We start from the raw sequence: 12,275 nt of genomic DNA, 5'->3' as shown, positions 1-12,275 counted from the left end.
GATTGGATGGGAAGGAGCCATTATACCCAGAGACACAACTCTTGGAGTTGTGCTTTCATTTGATCACTTAATAGTTCTGTGCCGCATTCATAACAGTTAAATATTTAAGTAGCCATAATAATGACTTCTTCATTTTGCTTTACGATTGCCAGTAACTATGTGAAAAATTACTGTAGTTGCCACTGAGTGTACTTAGGGATCTAACTGTAATGGCTAAGTATCTTTATTGGCGTTAGGAAAAATACACAGAGAGAACAGTGTGGCAATTAAAAAAATATTTAATGCTGCCAGAAGTATAAAAAAATACAATTAAGAATGGCAGTACAAAGTATTTTCTAATGTAACTTCTTACATCTCTACAGATGATACAAGCATAAAACATGTAAGACAAATTATTTTATTTTGCAAAGTCTTTTGCTGGTGCTGTACTTCATTCCCTGGTTGTTTACGTTGTAAACAGATATTTATGAGGCCACTGGGTACTGCTTGGACCTCAATTTTGTTCCTGAAGAGGGATGATGTCCTGCTTTGCAAGCCAATAGTGTGTAATTATAGCTGCAGAATATTCACAAGTCTTGGCGGTTTAGGTGTCCGTCACTCTCGGCCTATAGACACACAACGTAAAAGAGTCACAGGTTCAGTACAGACTGAAGTATTATGTTAAGTTTCAGTTTCACTGCAATAGCAAAGAATAAAAAAGAAAAATGTGTGTTTTTATAATAGAAATGTACTAATGGTTTGTTTGTTTCTGCTGAAAGTTTACTGTTACATCTTAGAAATAAAAACTAAAGTAAAAGCTTACAATTAAACATTTGAAAGGGAGGAACAAATGCAAACAATCAAGATGGCACTGAAAGGCAATTTTAAAAATAGTTTAATGCTTATAATAAACTGAAATGGTAATGCCATTTACAGAAAGTATCTCTCCCCCCTTTGTTTTAATTGGAAGTCTACATCCTCATTTGTATATCCAATAACTTATTTTCTGCACAGAAAAAATATCTTAAATGTAATATCTAGTGATATTTCAGTGTTTTATTTCAGCTTCCACAAAGTTCAATCCCGTATTGTTTGGGAACAGTCAGCTGAGCTTGACTAGATCAACATCCCCTGAAGATGCTTAGATGAGCGGGGGGGGGGGGGGGAGGAAGAATTTAAAAAATAGTTGAGGGCAAAAAACAGCCAAGAAGGATGGAATAGATAACTCATGAAGCAGCAGCTGAAGTTGAAAAACCCGAAGACTTTAGAGAAGAACTAGAGAGAGCAAACTTAGTTTTGTCAAGACCTTTTTCCACTCTAGGGTAGAACAAACTTCTTTTACCTTTAACAAGATTTTTGCCCTGCAGTATATCAGCCCTGTTCCCAGGTATGTGCCAGGTGTGTTTCCTGTACAGTACTTGTAAGTTAGCTTCTGTACAATAACCTGATACATTCGGACAGTTTGGACAATTAAAGTAACAAACCATGGTTTAATAACACTTCTCATCCACAAAATGTTGAAACATTTATATAACTAGGTGTGCATTAATACACACGTAATGTAAACTGTGGCACCGTTTTTCCAGAAGGTGTATTAAAATTTCATAGAATCTAGTTGTATTTTTTAAAAATTTTGATTCCTAGGCTTATTTGTGCCATTGGTTTATATGGAATACAGCTTAGGGAGTATGGAACATACACCAAGTGAGAATCATATTGTTCATTAAGTGCACCACGTACAAGTGACTGTCCAGTTTTAGACCAAAGAAAACATTCTAGTCCCTAAAAAGTTATTTGTAACTCAGGAAAAAGTTGAAGTGTTGTTCAGTGGCCAGTACACATGCTTTGCTTCTGGACTGTCCACATTTACACAGAATACTGCATCTGGAAAAGAATCCTGTTAAATTCTAGAGATCTGATGCTTGGCAGTGGAGGAATATGGAGGCATCTGGACCAAGCCATGCCCCTGAGAGACTAAGGTCAGCAAAAGACGATGGAAACTGTGAAAGGACGCCTTAACTAGCAGAAACTCATCCAAAAGTAAGACTTTCTTACTGTGCATTTCTTCTAGTGCACAACAATATCGCATATGGAGGGAAATACTGGAATTTTCAGAAATACTAATTTTTGAATTTCTAGTTTGCATAATTCCACTCTGAGCTGTTCACATTGGAATTAGTGAAACTGTCTCAAATATGACAGCAACTGAGTTATAAAAGGTACACATACTACCTCAATCTCCCATTAAAAAGAATTGCAAGTGTTTTGCACTAGGACAGGTATGCAAGTTGTGAAAGATGGAATTTCAGAATATTCTCGGAAGATTTCTATGCTGTAGGATATAAGGATCTTTCTACTACTTCAGCACTCCTTAGACCTGGGCACTACCCTTTGTGATCATCACTAAAACTCACAAAATCCTGTACAGCACTTGTCCCAATGTTCAAAATGGCTCAATCTGTATCATTATCGAGCCACAATGGAAGATAAATGGATTGGAGCTGCACTTTTGTATTTTCTTCTCTGACTTGAATCACTGATTCACCCTCCTTAAAAGCAGTCTCCTGAACCATCACTTCATGTTTATTACTTACATCTGTATCAGTATTATGTAGTATTATGCTACAGATTTGGGGGAAAAAATTGTATTTACCATCAAACAGCAAGCATACCCATTACACAACTCATTCTATAGGCCAATGAAGAAAAATTGTGTTCAATATTCTTTTTTCATTTGCTTTAGTTTTTCTGAAAAATAAAATTCCTGTACTATGTCCATGTGTGTCTTCCTACAACACATCTAATGTTGGCCAGAATCCTATTGGTATTTTTGTATATTTTGTATAACTTGCTCTGATTAACTGCAACTAAATGACAAGATGTGAGAGTATGTCTTGGTTCTGTGCCTGATGGTAAATATAATTTTTAATTGATTACTCAATTAAGACATGTCCCAGCACTTCATCAATTAGCCAGGATTCAGTATGGCAAGTTATACAGATCTTAAGGTAAATGTTCCTCTTGACAATTTGTCCAGTTGTGTTCAACTCTAGGGGGCAGTGCTCATCCCCATTTCCAAGCCATAGAGCCAGCGTTTGTCCGAAGACAATCTTCCGTGGTCACATGGCCAGTGCGACTTAGACACGGAACGCTGTTACCTTCCCACGAGGTGGACCCTATTTACTCACATTTGTATGCTTTCAAACCGCTAGGTTGGCGGGAGCCGAGACAAGCGACGGGTGCTCACTCCGTCATGTGGATTTGATCTTACAGCTGCAGATCTATAGACCTTACAGCACAGAGGCTTCTGCGGTTTAATCTGCAGCGCCATCACATCCCTTACAGATCTTACATGAGCACAAATAGGATTCCAGCCATTATATAAAACATTTATTTTTCAGGAACTACAATAGTTTGCTATGTGCTGTCCAGGACCTTTATAAGAGGGTCATTAAATACTGGAAAAAACAAAACTCAACACACACACACACAAGTTTTCACATTTAATGGAATGTTTGAACTTTAAACACAAGCTATGGCTTCCAACAATAACTGCAATCTTAACATGGCTTCCCTTCAAAAGCATTGGCTTGAGATAGAAGACTCAAGCATTCAGTGCCTTATAAAAATCATACATATTCAAGCATAAATACACGAATGCAACTTACAATGCAGTAATTGAGAAGTATCTCCTATTCGACTAATGCCAAATGTCTGAAAAGGCCATTGCCTAATCACTGAGTCAGGAATAGTGAAGTCGGCAATTTCCAAATCAGTCTAGAAGTGCTGGGCAAAGATGTACCAGCAAATAATACATACTCTGTTAAAGAGATTTGTACAAATGTACCTTTAAAAATACAATAATTTACAAAAGGTAAGACTGACGAGTGAATTAGAAAATTTATTTTGGCTAAATAGTATAAACAGTTGATATTTTACACAAACATTCAAAGTACAGCATCACACTATTTATTGCTTATATTGGGTATGTGAGTTGGCAGACTCAAATCTTGGCAATTCCATCTGCTAGATCTAACAGGTTATGTTAAGTACTATACATGTAGTTGCTGATAAATGTGCATTAATTTATCCAAGAGTGTTCCGTTTTATTCCAACTATCAATTTGGTTTCAGAAGTACCTGCAGTGGAAAGTCCTGAGCCAGTGACTAGTCATCATTCTCCTGTTGTGCATTATAGGATTACTGCATTAATATCAGATGTAGGAGTTCAGTGCTGCAAGTTAAATTGCCACTAGAGAAGTAGCAGCATGTTTGTTCCATGTGCTGTGGCAGCATTCTTGGACCCAGCAATGCTCACTGAAATGAATGGGATTTAAACTTTTTATCATCAGTAAACACATGATTGAATAAGCACTCACTTATATGAGAACTCCTTGAACATACAATTTCCAGCAAGAATAGACTGCAATGAAAATGGCTGAACCAAATCCAATCTTAGTAAGAATAGGTTTCCAATATAACCACCTTTTTCTTTTTCTTTCAGCTTCACTCAGCCTATGTCTCATCTGCTGCACCATCTGTGCTGTATTGGCTTTCCTATCTTCTCTCAGCCGCTTTCGAAGAGTGCTAAAAAGCAAAGCAAAACTTGAGCCAGTTTTATTAGACTTATAACACATCCCTTAACAGCATAAGGCCGATAGCACATAAATAAACAAACAAACAAACAAACAAACAAACAAACAAATAACCATGGAGATGGGAGTTTAAAACATTTTGTCTGAATCAAAGTTAAGTTACTGGTCAACTAAAACATGGTCACTGTTAGCATCTAGACCAGGGGTGTCCAACCTTTCACCTTCCCTGGGCCACATTAGAAATGAAAATTTGTTTTGGGCCGCACATACATTTGGCTTGGGCCACATGGGGGGGCAGCCCAAGCCATCCTCCGCAGACCCGCTCCAAGCGCGCTCACTGGCAGCTGCGATCTCAGACAGCAGAGGTTGCCAGCTTCGAGTCCGGTGGCTTTATGGGGCCGGGAGGGGGTCCACCTATTGACGGGATGGCGCAATGCAGTCATGCAACCCCCTCTCCCCTCCCCTCCTGCTCCTTCCTTCCCTCCCCCCCACCGTTGTGACGTGCCCCGGCCGCATTCCAGCCGCACGCGCTGGCAGTGTAACTTGAAACTTTGGAATTTCTTTAAAAATAAAAAATTGCACTGGGCCGCATTACGAGCCGACCTGGGCCGCATGTGGCCCACGGGCCGCGGGTTGGACAAGCCTGATCTAGACCTATAGAGAAAGCCTAAGTTCAGAACATTCTCTGACTTTCACATGTCTTCAAGGAAAAAGTTCTATAGGTAGGTAATATACATCAGGAATTCTTTGTGTACCCATATATAGAAAACAAATTAACTATGTTTTGCTGCATACATATCATTTGTATAAACAAAAATAACTAATGTAGAGGTGCGGACATCCTTCAGGCCTGCTTTTGTGCATATATTTTGTACTCTAAAGTAAGTACTGTGGTGCCTCGCAAGACGAGTGCCCCGTTTAACGACGAAATCGCATCACGACAAACTTTGCGATCGCAAAAGCGATCGCTTTACGATGTTTTAAATGGGATTTTTTCGATTTGCGATGATCGGTTCCCTGCTTCGGGAACCTATTCTTGCAAAACGATGATTTTCAACCAGCTGATCGGCGGTTTCAAAATGGCCGCCGGGTTAAAAAAAAAAAGGCTCCCTGCTCTTTTCTGGGACGGATTCCTTGCTGCACGGGCAGCGAAAATGGCCGCGCTATGGAGGATCTTTGCTGGACGGTGAGTTTCAAGCCCATAGGAACGCATTAATTGGGTTTTAATGCGTTTCTATGGGCTTTTTTATTTCGCATTACGACATTTTTGTTCTACAGCGATTTTGCTGGAACGAATTAATGCCGTAATGCGAGGCACCACTCTACTAGGAAATAGCTTTCAGATAATGCAAAACCCTTTTTTCTGTTATGAGGGCTTTTCAAGAAAGGGGAAAAGGGTTCATAGTGTAAAATGTTCCTAGTGACTGATAACAAGCAAGGGTGCACAGCATTCCAATTTCTGAACCAGATGTCAGACTAGTTTTAAACACTTATCATGTATATACTTTGAACATGATTTGTTTAAAAGAACTCAAATACATGTTATGTCACAGGCTTATTTCTAGGAGTATACTTCAGTTTTATATTACAATAACAATATGTTTTATAGATATTATGCAAGCTGATAAAGACATACATTTGCAAAGAATCTGCCAACGGTTGCTCACTACCTCATGAACACAGAGGAAAATATATTTATTCACTTGTGACATCTAACAGTGATCATAACAAGTATATGCAGTTTCTACACAAGGATATCAGTGTCCCTTCGTAGTTAAGTATTATGCCAAAATATCTAGACCAGAAGGACTAAATACAGGTTTAGATTCAAAACCATGGTTTGAAATACAGGAAATGTATGAACTGTGGTTAAATGTTGCATCTGCACTAAACAGGACATGGTTAAGGCATTTTATTCACTTCTTTGGTTGTAAAGTTATTAGAGTTTGTCTCTTGTCCATGCCCTCTGTAACCGGACCATAGCTCGGCAGGCATTGTCAGGGTTTTAGGATATACCACTATACACCACAGAATAATAGTTAAGTATATGTTGTCAAATCAAGTTCAGCTTATGGCAACACTTCCAGTTGTTTTCAGGCAAAAAGTACTGAGAAGTGGTTTTTCAGTCCCTCCTAATGCTCTGGGACTGTACAACTTGTCTGAGGCCACAGAGGTAACCTGGCATGTAATTCCATAAACCACAAACACTCTTGGTGATGTTGGCAAGATGCCTCCTAGGAGTCATAGTAGGGAGTCTGAACTCTTGACCCCTAGACCCAACCCACTGATCTATACCATCTTAAATATGTATCCTATGTAGAGATGGCATCAACTCCACTCCAGTTCAACAGTTCGGCCCTGTCTGGTGCTGTGCGTGTACAGGTGTTCCGCAGGTGCCACACACTCCCCTCTCCTGCTTCTGTGTTCTCACCCATTCCCTGGGTGAAGCACACTTCCCTCCCCACCTCAATGCAACTGCCCACTCACCAATCGCAGTGGCTGACCACTCAAAGGCACCACTGCAGGCTTCCATACCCTGATTTCTTCTCCGAGTGGGCAGCTGCAGGAGGCAGAGGAAGAGTGAAGCAGGTGCTATAAGGGTTAATGGTACTGAAACCAGACCTTGCCTCAACCAGCTACTGGGTGTTTTCTTTTTCAATTATTTATATGTGGGAATGGTGGCAGCTACCTTGCAAGGCTGGTGTGCTCATTCTCAGTCCCTAGCCCTGGGAATTTCTTTTCTTTTTTGAATTAGAGGTGTCCCTGGAACACCTCTAATTCTAAGAGAATAGGGAGATAATATGGATCCAGTCAAATGTCCATAGTTTTCACCACAATCTTCCTGGGTGGTCCCACCCCAGGATAGGCAAGAGTAGTGTGGCTGAGTGCCTGTAAGGAGAGGGCCTTGACCAGAGAATCATGACACTATACTAGCTCATATACCTTATATACTGTTGTGTTTTTTTTTCAGCATACACCTCACAGCCTGGAACCCTGTCAAAACTGGTTTATGGACAACTAAAAGGGGAGGGTGAATCACACTTTGCATAACAAAACAGGGCAAACCAAGTTTCCTATCAGTCCATACAAAGCACAACTATACACCACAAATGTCACATAAAGAGCTACTGTCTTTAGAGACAGAGCAGTGTAAAGGGTGGCCTTGGTTAGCTTCCAAGTTATACAAACGATACTCACATGTCAGCACTTGCATCTGCAGCATTCTGGCCAGCAGAAGATCGATCAGTGTTTATCTGCTCTGCTTGCTCTTCATTTTCTAATCCCACACTATTCCCATTGTACTTCTCTGTAGATAACTTGGTTGTGTGTGGAGGGGAGCGTTCAGAATTTGGTGCCTGGTCCTCTTTTGACAGTATCTTCCATCGATTCTGAAGGGGGGGAAAAATCTTACTTGATTTTGAATGTGACAATCTGCTTTAACAAAATTTATCTGAAAGTTAAAGTTATAAATTCAGAGACATATTGCAACATCCTTTTGTGTGTGTGTCCAAAAACAGTTAAATGTGAACATGAAGATTTTTCCCCCTGGATGAAGGCAATGAGTTAGATCAATGTGTTCCTTTGCACTCTGATGCTCATGGCAATTTTTATTATTACAATACTAAGTATGTAACTATTTTTCTGTTTAATGGAAATGATTTAAGCTTCCGTTCTCTATTGCATGTTTCTGAAGTAAACTGCAAGTACTGGTATCATTTTAGTAATGCAAGAAGCTAAAGCTCTATAACTTATTTTCAATAGCAACATAGGGTCCTCCGTACAAGTAAAGGCTTCCTTCAAGAGGACATACTCTTAAAACATTTATCATATCAAGATAAGTCATCTGTCCAAATATTTAGAGGTTTGATTTGTTTCATAATTAGCACAACTATCTTTAAAAATTTTATTAAAAATACATACTAATGTCACCACTGTGCAACAGCAAAGGATGAAGTACTTACGTCTAGTACTTCGTATTGTTTTTAGAAGCACTACATCAATTTTCCAGGAAAGCAATAAAAGAATCTAGAAGTTAGGCAGCCTACTATATTTAATTATCAATCATACCAGAAGGCCCCAAAGTAGGTAACCAGTGGCAAAAGAAATGAAGTGCTTTAGATTATACTATTACTCACCATCCAAGAGGAAGAAGAGATAACAATGAACAGATTCCAACACTAAAAGGAACGCTTTACACTTCCCCCATACTCTTTTATTAATCTAATTATATTATACACAAGTCTCACATTTCTATAGGGTATATTTACACCAATACTGGGATGAACAAGTGAAGTTCAACTATCCCTGGATTTCTAAATGGATTTTGTTCTGCAATATAATAATAACAAAATGTTACCACCACTGTGAGTTAATATCTTTCAGAAAAGGTGCATATACATGTTGGGCGACGTACAAAATTTTCTAGCTTATATATAAATCCTAGAGAACAGTTAAATCTGGCTATACTGATAATCATCTGACTACAAACTCTCTAAAGATAATCAATTCATTGCAAACAATTACCTGTATAGTAGCATCACCCATTATGTATTTTGATCCCTCTATTACAGCCATATATGAAAATCTTAGCTGGTCAGGAGTTTGAATAAGTCCCATTCGGTACTTTCTCATATTCAGTAATACTTGCTTAATGTCTACAGAATATGGATCTTCTCTTTTTTCCATCTGTTGAAAAAACAAAAGAGAAATGGCTTTTGCAACAGCTGTACAAATTACGAGCAGAGTGGACACAGTTTTCAAATGAAATCACTGAAATGCATATATTTCTGTTCACTCATTCCAATAAAAAATGTTGATACTTAATGAACAAATACTCAGATCTCACTGATCAATTTACTCTCATACTTGTGAGAATACCAAGAACAATTTCCCAAAAAATGAAGAGCTGATATTCAATATGCAATACTAGTTTGGCAGGTCCTTTTTATGTCAGTGTAAAAATAATTTATTTTGATCTCTCTCTTGTTGAAACTGGACAATTTTCCTTATAAAAGCAACAAATTTGATAATCTAAAATGCAAAACAAATATATGTTCTGTGTATTTGTTGTTGTTTAGTCGTTAAGTCGTATTCGACTCTTTGTGACCCCATGGACAAAAGCACCCCAGGCCCTCCTGTCCTCCACTGCCTCCCGGAGTTGGATCAAGTTCATGTTGGCCGCTTCGATAACACTGTCCAACCATCTCGTCCTGTGTCGTCCTCTTCTGCTCTTGCCCTTATACTTTCCCAACATCAGGGTCTTTTCCAGGGAGTCTTCTATTCTCATGAGATGGCCAAAGTACTGGAGCCTCAGCTTCAGGATGTGTTGTTCCAGTGAGCACTCAGGGTTGATTTCCTTCATAATGAATAGGTTTGATCTCCTTGCAGTCCAGGGGACTCTCAAGAGTCTCCTCCAGCACCACAATTCAAAAGCATCAATTCTTCAGCGGTCAGCCTTCTTTATGGTCCAGCTCTCACTTCCATACATCACCACAGAAAAAATCATAGCTTTGACTATGCGGACCTTTGTCGGCAAGGTGATGTCTCTGCTTTTTAAGATGCTGTCGAGGTTTGTCATCGCTTTCCTCCCAAGAAAGAGGTGTCTTTTAATTTCGAGGCTGCTGTCTCCAACTGCAAGTGATCATGGAGCCCAAGAAGGTAAAATCTGTCACTGCCTCCATATCTTCCCCTTCTATTTGCCTGGAGGTGATGGGACCAATGGCCATTATCTTAGTTTTTTTTTATGTTGAGCTTCAGGCCATTTTCTGCACTCTCCTCTTTCACCCTCATTAAGAGGTTTTTTTTTAATTCCTCCTCACTTTCTGCCATTAGAGTGGTATCATCTGCATATCTGAGGTTGTTGAGATTTCTTCTGGCAATCTTAATTCCATTTTGGGATTCCTCCAGTCCAGCCTTTCGCATGATACATTCTACATATAAGTTAAATAAGCCGGGAGACAATATACAGCCTTGTCGTACTCCTTTCCCAATTTTGAACCAATCAGTTATTCCACGGCCAATTCTAACTGTTTCTTCCTGTCCCACATATAGATTTCTCAGGAGATAGATAAGGTGGTCAGGCACTCCCATTTCTTTAAGAACTTGCCATAGTTTGTTGCGGTCCACACAGTCAAAGGCTTTTGCATAGTCAATGGATCAGAAGTAGATGTTCTTCTTTGGGATGATTTTTGTTGCTGCCTCTTGTACAACATAACGAGCATCTATTCCAAGTTCTTCAGGCACTCTGTCCACCAAATCGAGTTTCGTAAATCTGTTCTTCACTTCCACTGTGTATTCATAAGGGGTCTGGTTTGGATTATATCTGACTAGCCCAGTGGTTTTTCCTACTTTCTTCAGTTTAACCTTGAGGTTTCCTAGAAGCTGATGATCAGAACCATAATCAGCTCCAGGTCTTGTTCTGCTGACTGTATAGAGCTTCTCCATTTTTGAATGCAGAGAATATACTCAATCTGATTTCGGTATTGCCCATCTGGTGATGTCCATGTGTAGAGTCACCTCTTGTGTTGTTGGAAAACAGTGTTTGTGATGACCAGTTTGTTCTCTTGAAAAAACTCTATTAGCCTTTGACCTGCCTCATTTTGAACTCCAAGGCCAAACATACCTGTTGTTCCTTTTATCTCTTGACTCTCTACTTTAGCATTCCAGTCCCCTATAATGAGAAGAACATCTTTCTTTGGTGTCAGTTCTAGGTGTTGTAAGTCTTCCTAGAGCTGGTCAATTTCAGCCTCTTCAGCATTGGTGGTTGGTGCATAAACTTGGATTACTGTGATGTTGAAAGGTCTGCCTTGGATTCGTATTTAAATCATTCTATCATTTTTGAGATTGTATCCCATTACAGCTTTTCCCACTCATCTGTTGACTATGAGTGCTACTTCATTTCTTCTATGGGATTCTTGCCCACAATAGTAGATATGATAATCGTCTGACTTGAATTTGCCCATTCCCATCCATTTCAGTTCAAAGATGCCCAGCATGTCAATGTTTATTCTTGCCATCTCCTGTTTGACCACATCCAGTTTACCAAGGTTCATAGATTTTACATTCCAGGTTCCTATGCAGTATTTTTATTTGCAGCATCAGACCTTCCTTTCACTTCCAGGCACGTCCGCAGCTGAGCATCCTTTTAGCTTTGGCCCAACTACTTCATTAGCTCTGGAGCTACTTGTCCTCCGCTCTTCCTCAGTAGCATATTGGACACCTTTCGACCTGAGGGGCTCATCTTCCAGCATCATATCTTTTAGCCTTTTGATTTTGTCCATGGAGTTTTCTTGGCAAAGATACTGGAGTGGCTTGCCAGTTCCTGCTCCAGGTGGATCGCGTTTAGTTAGAACTCTCCACTATGACCTGTGTGTCTTGGGTGTCCCTGCATGACATAGCCCATAGCTTCTCTGAATTAATCAAGCCCCTTCGCCACAACAAGGCAGCAATCCGTGAAGGGGTATACCCCACCACTGACAGCAGCTCTTCGTACAATATTCACTGTAAATCACAGAAAGACCTAACATTCCTGGTCACATCATGGTTTGCCAGTTGAGAACAACATGTATATCTGTTACTGTTTCTCCCCGAGGTACCCAGGTTCAGAGAAGCTATCCTCATCACTTAAAACAGTTTCTCATTGTGTCTAAATTGGAGAGTTGTGGTTCGAGCAATCCTTATAAACCATGATCAAACTACATCT

General features: G+C 39.6%; 1 protein-coding gene across 10 annotated transcripts in view; it reads right to left on the bottom strand.

Annotated features, from left to right (window-relative positions):
- Positions 1–260: 260 nt before the first annotated feature.
- The window catches only part of PTPN2 (protein tyrosine phosphatase non-receptor type 2), a 33,565-nt gene continuing 21,550 nt past the window's right edge, over positions 261–12,275 (bottom strand). For 2 of the 10 annotated variants that reach the window (XR_013544156.1, XR_013544158.1), the window contains 6 exons: positions 9,098–9,259; positions 7,772–7,962; positions 4,464–4,565; positions 4,119–4,295; positions 3,648–3,799; positions 261–605 (listed from right to left, as the gene is read on the bottom strand). Coding sequence is in view for 6 of the 10 variants with exons in the window: in XM_020791735.3 (XP_020647394.1) it covers positions 4,358–4,565; positions 7,772–7,962; positions 9,098–9,259 (561 nt within the window). In the remaining 4 variants the exon portion in view is untranslated. Of the gene's footprint in view, positions 606–3,647; positions 4,296–4,357; positions 4,566–7,771; positions 7,963–9,097; positions 9,260–12,275 lie in introns of those variants that run through there. The other 8 variants (XR_012086821.2, XR_013544157.1, XM_020791735.3 and 5 more) reach the window with 4 other exon arrangements.

Source organism: Pogona vitticeps, chromosome 4, assembly GCF_051106095.1.
Source record: "Pogona vitticeps strain Pit_001003342236 chromosome 4, PviZW2.1, whole genome shotgun sequence".
NCBI classification, from domain to species: Eukaryota; Metazoa; Chordata; class Lepidosauria; order Squamata; family Agamidae; genus Pogona; species Pogona vitticeps.
Note: the sequence above shows the minus strand (reverse complement) of the source record. Positions and strands in the feature narration are given on the sequence as shown.